General features: G+C 41.6%; 1 protein-coding gene across 2 annotated transcripts in view; it reads right to left on the reverse strand.

Annotated features, from left to right (window-relative positions):
- The window catches only part of POLA1 (DNA polymerase alpha 1, catalytic subunit), a 481,679-nt gene that overhangs the window by 374,432 nt on the left and 90,939 nt on the right, over positions 1-16,308 (reverse strand). For both annotated transcript variants that reach the window (XM_040338205.1, XM_040338204.1), the window contains exons 21-26: positions 13,490-13,619; positions 12,137-12,253; positions 2,901-3,000; positions 2,677-2,801; positions 1,299-1,448; positions 650-772 (exon numbers count right to left, since the gene is read on the reverse strand). In XM_040338205.1, coding sequence (XP_040194139.1) covers positions 650-772; positions 1,299-1,448; positions 2,677-2,801; positions 2,901-3,000; positions 12,137-12,253; positions 13,490-13,619 — 745 coding nt within the window. The remainder of the gene's footprint in view (positions 1-649; positions 773-1,298; positions 1,449-2,676; positions 2,802-2,900; positions 3,001-12,136; positions 12,254-13,489; positions 13,620-16,308) is intronic.

Raw genomic sequence — 16,308 nt, forward strand, 5'->3', positions numbered from 1 at the left:
TTACTCTAGCATAGCTCATCGTTACTAGGAGAAGCCATCCTTGCTGCAGGATATTTCCCCTCTTCATCACTTCTAGAAAGACTGGGAGAAACTTGGTGTCTTAGCTTTCAGGTATAGGATAACCATTTAAAATCAAATGACATATCTTAGTCCTGGAATTATGATTAATCAGGAATATATACCCCTCCACTCCAGAATTTCTATTATTACATTAACAGGATGAAGAGAGGGGGGGAGATTTTGGAACTTAACCAACAACACAGTCTTAGTCGCCAAAATATCCCTTGGCTGAAATGATACTTTTCATGTTCCTGAGAACATCTTTCCAAAACATTTCTGGCGCACCGAATTAGGCATGAATATAAAATTGTGAAATAAGTCAGATGTTTGATCACACTGACCTTGGATTCCACTTTAAGAGACAGTAAACTGTGTGCTACATATGTTATCTGTACACCATTCAGTAAACGCTGTCTCCTAAAAAAGAATTCTTTCCAAACATGTCATAGGATGGTAAAAGATTTCCTGCCCCAAAGGGCTTGCAATCTACACATTTAAGTGTACAACGATGAAGTCACTACAAATCTGATGTAAACTATTTTTATAATAAAGGAAGGTCTGTGGTACAGCAAGTCAAGAATGAACTCACCTCTCGTCCCTGGTATGTGACCAGCGCAGCCAAGGGTTTGGCATAGAATCTACTGTACGAAAATCCTAAACATCCGTACATACTGTTGGCAGTAAGCTTCAGAGCCTTCTGTCTGATGTCATACTGAAATAAAACAAGACACAAATGGAGTGACTGTTGTCCTAACAAAGCCATGGTCTGTTACTGTAATACTAATGAACATTAGGCGATTGGCCAACAAAACACGTGAAAATTTAAACTGCACAATAGCAAAAATATATTAATTGGGAGAAAACGTTAAAATCTTTACTAGCAATTAAGAAAGGGTGCAATCCTCATCCAAAACGACCTAAAAATTCAAATACAGCAATAACAGCAGATCAAATTGAACATCGTACTCCGCCATAATTCACTAAAGCAACCTTTCCCTTAGGTTAATAAAGGTGAAGAATGTAGTCAGTCTCTTGTTAGATCACAGAAACGCATTAAAATACCAGGTGAACTACACAACTTGATTGTACATTTTAAAAATCGACAGAGTAACACTTATTTTAAAATGCAGAGTAAAACCAGAATAGAAACTACAAAACAAAGCTTAGAAAGGTTTAGGAACATGAAGCATACAAGGCACTTTTATGTTTGGCAGAACAGGCCCTCTGCACATAATTACCTGCAAATACAAGTCAGGGTTCAGGTCAGGTTGTTTCATCAGCTGCTTGACATGACGTCTTCTCTCCACCAGCTTCCGGATCTCCCGAGGCAAGATTCCCATCTCCAGATCTGGATGAGGCAGCTCTGGAATTTCATCTTGATCTTCACCCTGCAAACCATTATGCAGCGTAATCCTTAATTCAGCTTCCTTCTCACTCCTAACAGTCATGCTTCTTAATCACCAACACTCGCTAGCCCCTAGCAGCAATAATCTGTCCTAAACCGCTGCTGTTCCTGCTCAAATGTGCTGATTATCTTGCAAGACGCCAAGCAGTCAAAAAAAGAAAATCAGAATCTAGCAGACCACTTTCAGGGATAAAAATGCAGCAATTTTATTCATAAAAGGGGGAAAAAAACATTGCTTGTTGCAGCCTAGATGTATAATTAACCCCTTGCTTACAGCAAAGCAAGTATGCAAAGCAAGATTTAGCCTTTTCAAGCATAAGCCAGTTAGAATGTATGTTGACAGATATAAAGTACACTTGACTTTTGACAAAATAATAGCCATGAGCCTGGTTAGGAAAGTGAATAGGATATTATCATCTGCTAATACTTGAAAGCCTGAGGGTTAAACATAGATCTTAGGTGGAAAGTTACAGAAGGCTGCAAAGCCTTACACCAGGCATTTGAACTTGTCATCAGTACAAAGATGGTGTGAATGTAAAGGAAAAATGTCTGCTTTGTGTTTCACTCATATACATATAAATGTGTGTGCGCGCGCGCGCACACACACACACAGGTCTGCAAGGCTGGGGAAAAACAGCTTCCTTTAATATGATCATCATCTCTCAATTCACCTGCATGTGAACCAACAACAAAATAATAAAAAACAAAAATAGCCAGCTGCGGGTGCACCTTAGATGGAAGCGGAACAAAAAAAAAATATATTATAAAATTGCATTTAAAGAGGTTTTAAAAGTCAGCAGTAGCAGACATAGCAACGCAGAATTAAATCCTGATAACTGAAAAGTGCCCTTTAGAATGTAAGCTCCATTAGCAGGGCCCTCCTGTTCCTTCTGTATTGAACTGTATAATAATTGTACTGTCCCCTTTATATTGTAAAGCATTGCGTAAACTGTTGGCACTACATAAATTCTGTATAATAGTAATAACGTTTTCGCCACCTAGAAGAATGACTAGCCCAGCAGCATCATGCTAGAACACATTAGGTTAAAAATTACCATATGGAAACACTTAGATGACAAGCTAACCAAGTTAAATATGAGCTGTGCAAAACTGTTCAATCTAAATATCTATTTTGGTTAACCCGGTTAATAATACATACTAATTGTTTAAAGAAAATGTTTTTCCATAATAAAAAAAATGGTCTCACCAACCTCTTTTGTGTTCTGACTATGAGTAGCTGTCCGATGCACTGTGGTGAAGCAGATGTTATACTCTTGTATGATTGAGGGGTACAAGCTATTAAAATCCAGGAGCAGTATGAATTTGTCGTAAAAACCTATGAATAGGAATGTGTTATTTGTGGCAAACACAGGAAAAACAATGTATCTAGACATTTTAAGCAACGGAGGAGAAGAAAAAATAAAAAAAGTCTCACCAACTTTAGGGTCCAGAACTAAGCCACCAGCATACGCAGCTTTCTTCCGAACTTTCTTGTTCTTATTTTGATCAGTATCCATGTCATCATCATCCTCTACCTGCAATACATACAGCTTTGGTCACATAACATTCAGATTTAGAAAATATAATTAAATAATTAGAACTTTGCCCTTACAAAATTTTGGTCCAGGGCCAAGTTTCTGGTACAAGCTTTTGTCCATTTCCATTTGCTTTTATTGTTCAACATTCACATAATCACTACTTTCTGCATGAAGTTCATTGTTCTGCTTGGAGCTCTGCTAAAATATTGTGCCATATTAAAATGTAAAACATTTTAACAAAAAACAGGTTTTAGGAATGTTAAAAAAATAAAAAAATCTATGGTATAACCTGGACTTGTGAGATCAGCAAAAAATAAAACAAAAAAAGTCTGAATGGTGAGCTGAAAACAATATATGTGTTCCACCTAGAATATATCACAAATTAACATCTATGTGGTCACCTCTGTCAACTATTATTCTATGACACTGGATTCAAAAGCATTAAAAAAAAAAAAAAGCATTTAAAGATCTAAAAAGCCGTTCAGCACATCTGTGGACATGCAGGAAATTTCCATCACACACAAGGGCTGCCATCTTTGTGCCTGTGCAGCGGGGAAAGACATGCAAGTGCAAATGTGCTGGGGAAATTAATGCGTGTGTGTGTGCTGATGCACTGCAGGGCTCAGCAGGACCCACACAGAATCCGGGAGAGGGGCATGGCAATGTAAATGTCACTCTTTTACCTTTCTTTATTTTTACCTGGTGGTCCAGCCTGTAAGTCTTATTTTTCAATTTCCTTCGGGCTTGGTTCATACTAATGCAGCTTTGCAAGCCACATTTTGTGCGGGCACGCAAGTCCATTCATTACAATAGGCTGCTGTGCTCCTGAAAAGCGGGGAAAGGGTCCCAGAATTATTTTTTAAATTGCAACCCGCATGGAAACTACAAGTGCCATGCATTTCAGTGTGCGATTTCCAGTGCATGCAGGTGCCATTTGGATTAAAAAGGTACCCACATGCATCACCCGTCTTTTCTGTGTGGTTGCGGGAGGGGGGAGGGGGGGGTCAGAACCACAATAGAAATCACCTGCACAAGTGTGAACCAGGCCTTAAAGTGCAACTGAGCCACACATGCACAGCCCATCACAACATTATTGGCCCGGCCGTTCAAGCAGCCAAAACAGACATAACACAGTAGGAAGCCCAGGAAAAGATGGAAGCATTCTTGACCAGCGCTTCCAGTGGTTGCACAGTGGTTAGGGGGAAGCGTTTAACAGGCAAGTTTGCCATGTGCTAATATGCAGTACATACTGGCACATCACAAGCTCCAGGGGCCGCTTAATAGTAAAATGAAAAGGAAAAACATTTTCCTCCCAATTTTGGATAGGAAGATTATAAACGGTAAGGTTTTTCGCCATCTGTGTCCAATAGGGCAGAAATTACTTCACTTTCCGCCACATAACCAAGATAGGAAGCGAGAAGAAATCTCTCAAAAATTAGGGAATCCCACAATCACCAGAACTAGTGTACCCATTGGAAGATTGTTCCCTCTATTACCTGTTCTGGCATCAACCCAAAATGTGGGATTTTCTTTTTGTTTAGGCCACATTAAACAGGACAGAGACAGGGGCACAGGCAGCAACATAAAAATGGGAGGTTCTAATCCCTCTTCACTTTATTCAAAACTAAAATAATTTTGCCTTTAGATATGCTTTAAAAAAAAAAAAATGTCATTCTGCTTTAACTTTCACTGCCGGGTCTGTAGGTCGTAGGGACCTGACAGCAGGGGAGGTTTTACACACATTTTCGGTGGCTAATGCCATTGGGATTGTGTGTAAATCTGACAAGCAGTTTCCCCACCTGTCAGATGGAAGCATTTGGATAATGTCGCCGACCGAGTGACCATTCAATCCAGATCCCCAGGCCAGTCATCAGCGCAGTGATTGGTTGCTTGGACCATCTGATGCAAGTTGACCCTTTGGAGGTAAAATACCTGATCCAAGAGGGCACTCAAAATGTGACTAATTATAGAAATGCTGTGGAAACTGGACATTGCTTATGCTTTGATAAACTTAAAAAGATTATATATAAACGAAGTGGCAGGGTTTCTGGTGGGTTACCTTAATGCGTTTGGTTATATTGAAATTGGTAGTCGATGTAGGCATTCCTATGTGTCACATGATTAGACAAGAATAGCAGTCCACTCTGGTGCCTTCTACAATAACTCTGTACAAGACCAATGTACTGCCATGCAGGGGTATGGACTCCAGAAATCATGCACAAACTAAGCAACATACATGATGGGCTAACCCGACAATTACAGCAAACACCAATACTTACCCGACAATTTTGTCATCAATACCATGCTACTCATACGGTGTACTCGAGGGGGGTGAGTGTCCTGATTCGTAAGGGTACTCAATACTCTTTTATAGATTCCAAAATTTATCCAGAAGGCAGATATGTTTTTCTTTTTTGTTCCCTTCTGGGGATGAAGTGTGTATTAGCAGGAATCTATATCCCTCCCCCGTTCTCTTCCAGTGTCCTTAAAATGTTAGCAGATTTTATGTCACGTCTTATGGGAATCCCTGTATTGGTCCTAGGGGACTTTAACAACCATCTGGACTATGAGAAGGACACATTTAGGCCTGGTGTGGGTGCAGATGCATGAGGGGGATGGGGTCCCACACCTTTTGCTCGCCTTCTGGGGGAGCTGGCCCTCTCGGATGTGTGGAGAATGCATAACCCTGACGCCAAAGTATTCTCATGCCACTCGGCCTCTGTTGGGGGCTGATCGAGGATAGATCTGGGCTTGGGCAATGATCTCCTGCTGCCCGTGGTGAAATTGTATCAATATCACCCGAGGCATACCTCGGATCATTCCCCGTTGACGGTGGATTTAAGGTTGGGGGCAAAGGCAGGTAATCGCCTCTGGAAGCTTAACCCATTCTGGCTGTCTCTCATACCAGACCCTGACCGATCCCTCTACTCCTCACTGAGTTCTTTAGAGACAACATAGGCTCGACTGATTTGCAGACAGTGTGGGATGCGGCTAAAGCCTACATGCGAGGTCAATTTATTAAAGTTATATCCCGTATTAAAACTAATACTAAGAAATGGGAGATGCAGGTCTTTGATGAGGCCCACTTCTCCGAGACGGATTATGTGACTGACCCTACAGATTCTAACAAACAGAGATGGCTGGCATCTCAATCCACGCGCAAGGACCTATCCCTTCAATTAGCAGAAAACAAACGGTTCTTTTTGCAACAAAAGCATTTTGAGGAGGGGGAGAACACAGGCCATATGCTGGCACTACTGGCCAGGTCGCAGCAGCCCCCTTTGCATATTGTGGCCATGACAGATGCTAGTGGGGGGGGGGGGGTATGTCACTCCACACAGTCCATTATGGACGGCTTTACCAAGCTTTTTAAAGATGTTTACACGTCTACGGTCCTACCCTCTCCTGAGGAGCTTCACTCCTTCCTGGATAAATACCCTATACCGAGCCTACCCGCCTTGGATGTGGTAATGCTCAATGCCCCTTTGACCAAGGAGGAACTCCTGGAGGCACTGGCGCATGCTCAGAGTGGGCGGGCACCAGGGGCTGATGGCCTTCCATCCGAGGTTTATAGTCTCTACTCTGATCAACTTATTGCTTTTCTTTTGAAAATATATAATACGGCCTTTGCGACTGGCACGCTACCCCCCTCTATGAATGAGGCGCTGATAGTGGTTCTGTTGAAGCCTGGGAAGGACCTTCTTTCCCCGGATTCGTACAGACCTACTGCATCTCCTTACTGACGTGCGATGTTTAGGTCCTGGCCACCAGATTATCCAGGTGCATCCATCATGTGGTGCACAGGGATCAGTCTGGCTTTATACCAACCAGGTCCACCTCTCAAAACTTACGCAGATTGTTTCTTAATATGCAGGTACCCGTTGATAATCCAGGCAATAGGGCCATCTTCTCAGACGCGGCCAAAGCGTTCGATAGCGTTGAATGGCCCCATTTATGGGAAGTATTGAGTAGATTTGGGGTGGGTCCATCTTTATTAAAATGGGTCCAACTGCTATACAGTTCACCACTAGCAAGAATGAGAATTAATGGGGAGGTCTCGGACCCCTTCTGACTCTTTCGGGGTACTCGGCAGGGGTGCCCGCTTTCACTCTGCTGTTCGCCCTGGCTTTAGAGCCTCTTGTGATACACATTAGAGCCTCACCGGTTATTACTGGTTTTAACAGGGGAGCCAGGCAAGACGTCATTTCCCTATTTGCGGACGACACCTTAATCTATCTAGGAGATACTAATGTTTCTCTGAGGAATGCGATGACGTTGATCGTGGACTTTGGAGGCCTATCTGGTTTCAGCATTAACAAGTCGGTGCTTATGCCATTGGATCCCCTGACTAACCCCTTACGTGACTGCACCAAAGACATATTAGTGGTTAACGAATTCAGATACTTGGGAATCCAGGTGACTTCGGATCCGACCCAATATATCTCTCTGAACTTGGCACCATTACTTCATAAGTTCAGAGCAAAGTGTTTGGCTTGGACGAAACTCCCTCTTTCAGTAACAGGGAGAGCTAATCTTATTAAGATGGTGTGGGCCCCGCAGCTCCTCTACATTTTTCATAACACCCCAATCTGGGTACCGCATAAATGGTTTTCCCAGATTGATGCGCAGTTGTTAGTAGTAGAGACCTGATTTGGGGCTACAAAGTGGCACGAATAGGCCTCTCCACATTGCAGCTAGCTAAAGATCAAGGGGGCATGGCAGTTCCACATGCCCGTTACTACTTTGTGTCCCACAGATCCAACATCTGGGTAACTGGGGGGGGTATAGACGAAGGGGATCAAATTAGGGCTCTACTGATCGTATCTGGGTCTGAGCTTCCGGTCATATCCCATCTAGAAGCAGGTTTTACGCATTTATCACAGGCCCTCCCTACCATTGTCCTGTTAAAATGAAAGGGGTTTGTTCATTTACTACTATTTGGAGAAATTCCTACTACAAGGAGCTTTTCAAACTCAGGGACTTTCGCTCTTTGGAGATGGTAGGGGTTCACTATATATCCCAGCTATTTATGGGGCCAGTTCTTAAATCATTTGCTGACCTCGGGTTTGAGTTCTCTCTTGACAGGAACCAATTCTACAAGTATCTACAGTTGAGACATGCTATACAGAGTGAGAGTAGACTGTCCCCGATTTGATGTTCTGTTAACGGAGAAAAAGAAGGGTAGGATTTCAAGAATCTATGCCAGACTACTCAACGCCACACACGATGCGTCCGCCCTGGCCCGTAGGAAGGGCTGGGAAAAAGATTTGGGTCCCATTGACGGTGAAACTTGGGAATTGTGCTTATCCTCCGCTCCATTGCCATCGCTTTCTGCAGCACATAGGGTCTATAGGACTCCTTCCAGGTTACACAAATGGGGTCTGAGGGATTCCCCGCTATGTCCGAAATGCAGTGCACATAATGGCGATTTACTACATATGATGTGGAAATGTCCAAAGCTTTTTAGGTACTGGCAGTTAATTATTTCCACCATATCCCAAGCTTATGGCTTTCCGGTGCCGCATGAACCCATGGTGTTTACTGGGTGCCCTCACTTTCGCCTAATGGCCATACGGCTGTTCTGCGCCTGTTGTATATTGCCCGGAAGGCTATATTGCCCGGAAGGCTATAGCGAGATTGTGGATCACTCCTAGAATACCGAAGGAGGGTCAATGGATGGAGATGGTGAATAGATTATTAATACGGGAGAAACTTACGTACCGGCATCGCAATGCTCTTAAGAAATTTTATTCATTGTGGCAGCCCTGGCTGATACACCTAGGTTGGGTCCTGCTCAATTGGTTATGGACAGGCTACTGCAAATGTAATGCGCCAGTATTGGTGGTGGGTTAGAGAACACTATATTGTTTTATTTATTTTTATTTTCTTTCTCACAGAATAGCAATGGTGAGGTCATGGTGGAATAGTTTATTACGATGATTGAAATGCATATGGGCTTACGTTGCATGCATTCAATAAGAGGGTGTCAATTCGTCTGACTATATTTTTTATACCACAACGTTAATGCCTTATATATGTTTTGTCAATGATCCAGGTTTAGTAGTCTCGTTTGTAACATCTGATTACTTCTATTCAGGTTAATGTTAAATGCCGTTTTTCCTACTGCAATTAAAAGGGGTTGTAAAGCTTCCCGCTTTTTCACCTTGAAGCATCCTATGCATCAAGGTGAAAAAACATCAGATAGTTGCCGTCCCGAGTCCGGCATTCATGTCTATGAACGCAAATGCTGAAAATTGGGAGCGTGTCCGCAAGGTAACCCCCTTGGGAAAGCGCTTCCCAGAGGGGATAATTTGATGCAGGGAGGAGCCGAGACAGCCGAGGGACCCCAGAAGATGAGGTTTGGGGTTACTCTGCGCAAAACGAGCTGCGCAGCGGAAGTATGACATGTTTGTTATTTAAAAAAAAACTTGAACCGTTACAATCACTTTAAGCAAAGCCATTTTCTCTTTTTACCAAGGACAAGCCAGAGCATATATGGCTATAATAGGGCACTACAGTAAAGTGCACAAACTGTTCTAAGAACAATGAATGTTAAAAACGTAAAAGAACCTAAATGCAAAAAAAGCAATAAACACTACACATGGGCAGATACAAATTAATTTCCACTGTTGCCCCAGAGCAGGGGCCTCCAAACTTTATAAAGGGCCATTTTATTATTCTTCAGACTTTAGGGGGGCCGGACTGTGGCCAGTGGTAGTGGAAATTTTCCAGGTATCAGTAGGCATAAACATCACCATATTTGGTATTTGGGGAAGGAATAGTGCCCCATCGTTGGCATCATTGGGAGGAATAATGCCCTATTATTGGTGTCAGGGGGAGAAACTATGCCCCGCTGTTGGGTGTCAGTTTGACGAAAAGTGTCTCATTACAGTAAGAGAAATAGTGCCCCAAGGGCCGGATACAGGCAGGCAAAGGGCCACATCTGGCCCCTGGGCTGCAGTTTGGAGACCACTGCTTTAGAGCAGTGGTTCTCAACCTGGAGGTTGAATGCTGATTTTCCAATAGTCACCAAATCCTGGACTGTTTCTGAAGCCCGCATCACTCTCCCAGCCTTTTTGCGGCCGCCCAGCAGGACTGTCCCTGGAGCCTGTGGCCACCCAGCTGGGCTGTTCCTGAAGCAGATATTAGAGGTCGTCTGACTGGTGAGGGATGTCAAGTGGGAGGGGCAGGAGGAGACCCCATCTCCCGATTTCGGCATAGGTATCACTGCTACAAGACACCACAAAGTCGGAGACACAGCGAGTAACACTACCTGTGATTATAGTTGCCATTAAAAGTCCCCACTTCAGTTCTCGTATCAGCAGGTGACCTTGATCAAGAGCACCTAAATTGGCTGATCAGAACTCATCACCCCCACCCCGACCCCCACTGCCACTTATCCCAACTCACCGCCACTCAGTCTCTCCCCACCCCCAAAGAGTACGAGAAGGAATAAAAATAGAGAATACATGGAAGGGAGAGGAAAAGAGGGGGAGGAACAAAGAAAAATGGAGAGAAAGAACAAGAGAATAAAAGAAAAATGGCTAGGAAGAGGGATGGGGAAAATAAATACAAAAATTAGGATAGAGAACGATAAAAGGAAAAGAAAAAGAGAAGAGAAAGAGTGGTACATCCTAAAACGTACCATAAGGGGTTTTAATATTGTACGAGTCGAAGAGACTCGGGGAGCGTTAAATATCCGTGGGTTAGGGGCGCAAATTACTTTTCTTGCCTTGGGTGCGGACAACCCATGCCACGAAAATAATTTTACTGTTAGGGGTCCCACCAACTTGGGAAATTTCATCAAGGGGTCACGACACTAGAAATGTTGAGAACCACTGCCCTAGCGCTCTGTCAGCAACCCATTAATTTGCTATTGGGTAAAATATAAAGGGACTTCTAAAAGTGCAGTAAAATAACCATGCAGCACAAAATAAATGCAAATGGCTCCGCTTTTCTGTTTGCTCATTAAAATTAAAGAAATTATGTCAATGAAAAAAGTGACTGAAATTCCTAACAAAATGGGTCAACTGTTTGTTACCCAACAGCAAGCGATTCATAAAACCCCCTTTGAAGAGTGAAAAAATTAAACGGAACATTTTTCAGTGCTGCCACCCATTGTGATACTTCTTTCTCCGACATACTGATCACAGAGGGGTACAGTTCTTTCTCCTCAATGTGGTCATCAGTGTGTCTAAAGACAGAATTAGTTTTTTTGCTTTTTATGTCTTATATAGGGTGAGCAAGGACTAGAAAAGGGTTAGAAATGCATTATGACCCGTCCCTGTTAGGGAGATTTACTTTACTTTGTCCTGGTGACCACTGTCACTGATGCATCACAATTTTAGAGTTGTCACTGGAACAACTTGCAGGAGTGAGAACAGGACTGGAAGTGGAAATCTCCCCAATAGGATGGGGGTATGGGTGACCAAATGAGATATTTAAAAGATGAATCCCAGGCATGGCATATTTTTATAGTTACATTTGTACAGTTTGGACCAGTGTAACCATGTACATACTGAGCCTGGAAGCTGGAAACTACTGAAGCAGACACTACTACAGTAATCTCCACTTGCTTTCAGGTCAAAAAGGGTATTAACCTTGGTGATGACAGCACAGTCAAGATACCCAAGGATAACACCCTTTGGGTATTACATTTTTTTTTTTTTTTTTTTTTTTAGGATATAGAGAAAAGCTTTGCATTCAGTTAGATAATACAAAGCATTTCCTAAATGTAGCTTGTGCTTAGGGGCCAACCTCCTGTATTCACAATGCATCAGGTCGGTTGCTCAGAACAGGACTTGGAAGCAAGTGGACACACTAGAGTAGTGGTGTCTACTTCAGTAAATTCCAGCTTTCAGAGCATTCAGGGGCATTAGCCAGGTATGGTACCATCCATAGTTACATTGGTCCAAGCTGGTCAAATGCAATATACCATGCCTTAAATATATATTTAACTATTACCTATCCAAGTTGCAAATAAAAGAAAAAAAAAGCGGCCACCATCCTGTACAAAATGCAGTAATTAAAAAGTGCTTTCACACATACAAACAGAAAACGTGGCTTAATTTCAATGATTGGAAACTTTCAAGATTTTTGGAAACACCATAAAATGTACTGCAAGGAAGCTTACCGCTGTCTGATTTCTCTTGTAAAACTGCTTGTCAGGCACTAAGAAATCATTTTCATAGAACGCATGAAGCAGAAGGTATTCGTTTCGTTCGGAGCGGCCGCCCATCAATGTCCTTGACTATGAGAGAAAATGCATATGTTGGAACTTTCTGAACTATTACTTCAGAATTTTTTTTGGCAAGGGCTGAACAAACATACAGGGAAAAAAAACTAAAATGGAGAAATCATTTGAAAAGACAAAGAAAATAAAAAATTACACAGTTGGGCAGGCATGTAAAAATATAGTAGACATATGGCCAATATGTTAGCTACACAAGCTTTCTAAACATTAGAAAAAGTAATAAAAGATCCAAACACCACATGATCAGCAATGTCACTGACCAACATAAAAGACAGCTCAATAGACATTTAAGCAAAAGCAATATTTTTTCTTTTGGAAACCTGTGCCAACCAATTCAAGGTAAAAGCCACAGATGAGCAAAGGAGGAAAAAAAAGGCATTTACTTGTTTCAGGGAACAAGTTTTTGAATGGAATAGCACACAAAATGACATTTTCCTTTTAAACCAGCTCAACATGATTTTGGAAAGATGAATACGCTGACAAGACACATCATCTCTGTCAACGGAGTCAGTTTGTTACAGTCGCTTGATTCAGTAAGAGCGACATGCTATGAAACTAGATCATTTCTAGTCATTAGAAATTTCAAGCTGAATTTGATGCACTCACTGGAAAGAGGAAACTTATATGGATTAAAGGGAAAAAAAAAAAGACACTAGAGTGAAAGACAAGACACACTAAGTTCTTCAGTAGAGGTACATTGCGTAAAGGGAAAGTAGATGACTGGTGGGGAAAAACCAATTAAATTACTATTAATTTTTAAATTTTTATAGGCATAAGTATAAACATTGTCATTTTGGTTTTTATTTCTGCTTGCACAAAGTTCTGTTCAGCAGAGCTTACAGCTTTCCATTTCACCGAAAAGGTGCAATTTACAAATATTTTGTTATTTATTAACTCAACACAGGGTAAGCTTTTATATTTAGTAGGAATTTACCAGGAATTGTGACATTTGCTGTGTTTTTATCTGCCAATTCAGATTTTTGTGAAAATATTGCTTTGATAAAACATTTACACAATTACTGCAGGGCCTTAAAATTTTTCTAGCAACTTCTACTGGTGCTTTCAGAAAACATATGGTTTGGGGTCTTTTACAAGCTCTGAAAGCTGTAAGGGAAAAATAAAACAAAAAGGAAAAATGGTCCGCACAGCGCAGGGCCTGGCAGCCAAAAGGGTTAAAGTAGCACAGCCAAAACGAAACCTCTAGGCAATAGCCAACAGCTTATAAATCCTTACCAAAACATTTCCTGCAATATTGGTGATCTGTAAGGCCAGGGGCAGAGCATTCAGCTCACACATGATCTGCAGAATGAATTTGGCATCCATCCAGGTGTTTTCCAACATGTAGAGAAGCTGTGAAGACTCACTGCAGGGACAACATCACATTTGAACATTGAATATTTTCAGACACATTCACTGCAAACAAATACATTTGTATACTCTTTATGTAACTAGAAAGATGAAAACACATATGACCCAACTGGGAGAATTCTAGCAGAGAAATGGTTATATTATTTTTTTTAATCTGACCAGCTAGAGAAACATAACACAAAGGTCCTACCTAGACTATGGAACGCTTTACCAACCAGCATTCGGTTGGAGGAAAACCACCTGACCTTCAGAAGACAGATTAAAACTCTACTCTTTTGATGTCAAGAGACAGGAACAACAATCGCCCAGAGGCGATTTAGTTCGCATGTGCCGCGCTATATAAGTTTTTCATTCAAACTGTCACTAAGCTGTCACTTAGTAGCCATCCTAGCCAACCATTTTTGTTACCAATGCATGAAATGTCATAGGCTCCCAGAACATGAATATTCACTTGAAAAATGGGTGCTTTTAACATGTGCAGTTTAACTGCACTTGTTAATCTTGTAATCTTTATACCCAAGGCCCCATGTACACTGCTGCTGCAAAACGGACGTTCAGAGGCAGTTGGACACTTTTTTAAACTGCCCCCTAACTCATTTAAAGTTATCTTATGTGTACATGTACACAGGTTCATTTACTGTCGTTTTTAGGCAGTTGCGTTTATAGGCCTTTCTTTGAAGGCAAAAGATTAGTTCAGACGCTGAAGTTTGACGTTGCAGACACCAAACGTGGTAACACTCGTTTAGCCGTGTTTTGTTTATAGCCCAAGTGCTTTCATACTGGAGTGGTGCGCTTGTAGGACGGTAAAAAAAAAAAGTCCTGCAAGCAGCATTTTTGGGGCATTTTAGGAGTGATGTACACAGCACTCCCAAAACGCCCTGCCCATTGAAATTAATGGGCAGCGCTGCTGAAGTGCCTGCAAAGCGATTTGGCAGCGACGCATTTAACCCCTTTTTAACCCCTTTGGGGGGGGTTTAAACGTGCACTGCTAGTGGTGGCAAAACGCCACTTAAACTGCGGTAAAGCGCTGCTAAAACTAGCGGCGCTTTACCACTACCGCCGCCATTGCCTCAGTGTGAAAGTGTAAATAGATAGGAAAGTATCTCTCATTAACTTGTTTTAAACAACCCCCCCCCCCCCCACATTCCTTAAGTTACTTCCTGCTTTCTTGCCTAGGCAAATGTCATACATCCCAGAAATCTTCAGGAGGGTCAACAACTGGGTTACATTTTAGGTAACCAAAAGAGTCTTCAGGAGGGTAGGAAAGGAGGAGGCATTTTCTCAGCAAAGCACACTCTGCTGAATGCATGCTTGAGCCAAGGGCAGATGGATTCCAGGATGTAAAATGCTACATGAATCCTTTGCTCTTAGTCCAGATGGCCACGACCAGAAATGCTAGAGGGTAATTTTTCAAAGTGATTTCTCAAAAAAATAAAAGCATAGAGACAAGGATGGATAAGGGCGTTTGCTTTGAATATTAAAAATTAATCAAACAGTGTTTTTGGTGCTCAGGTGCAGTGAAGATCTGCTTTAAGAAAATACAGAGTACTATGTAGGCCTTCATAGGAACAGTATGGTGCTTGGCCCATAGGAACAGAGAAAGTTCTCAGCTCTGTGCAAGGTCCGACTAAAATGACTTATGGCTCGTACACACGATCATACAAAAGAATACCAATTATGAAGCAATCCTACGATAATCTGATCGTTCGTACACAGCTTTCGAGAACCGATGACAATTCATTTGAAGATATTCGATGAACAATCTTTGTGCTTGCCTACGTACACCACCAGATCGTAAGTTTTTTGTTAAATAAGCAGTCGTCTTTCTACAAATACACTACAACACATGACATCACTTTCAAATTTTTATTCTGTTGTACAAGAATGTTCGTAACTTTAGTAAACTCTTGATTTTTTGATACAACCAGCATGCAAAAAAAACAAAAAATGGACAATCCGATCGTGTGTACCAGGCATTCGACTGGGCTTACACAGGGCTTTTTCATGTTCGTAGCAGCTGAATAGAATAGGGAAGCAAAGTAATGAGGGGGGGGGGGGGGTCATTAAAGAAAACCTGTTGCTTTGCCCTGCATGGACAACACACAGATTTTAAGACTGCTCACAATTGTTGCATGAGTTATTTTTATATAGCTTTTTGATGCATTCTATTACATATAAGGTGGCATTAGGCAGAGAGGAAGCAGAACTTGTTGAAAACAATTTTTTTTTAATGCACAGTATTAAAATGCAGAGATCTGAACTGTAGTCATCATCCCACCTTTAATGTACCTCTCTAAACAGCCTAGTTTGCCTCAAATAAAAAAAAATGGAAAACCTGACAAGTTAGCGGTTTTAGGCACATATAAATTACACACATGCAGTCAATCACAGCGATCTGTGCCAAAAGACTGGAACAAATAAAACTAAAATTTGATGACATATAGTACGGACACTATAATGAGTGGATGGTGTCAGTTTTTTTTAGAAAGATGTTTTAATGTAATAGTAGTTAAAACACTTTGGCATCTGTTATTTGATTTGTGACTTTGTGAACATATAAAATCTCAATATTCAAATTTTTTTATTTTTTTTTGTGAATTGAACGCACACTATTATATAGAGTGGTCAGAGATCTCAACCTACTGCTCAATGCAGTATGACCTGGATAAACTTCTAGACCTCTT

This window comes from Rana temporaria, chromosome 2, assembly GCF_905171775.1.
Source record: "Rana temporaria chromosome 2, aRanTem1.1, whole genome shotgun sequence".
NCBI lineage: Eukaryota > Metazoa > Chordata > Amphibia > Anura > Ranidae > Rana > Rana temporaria.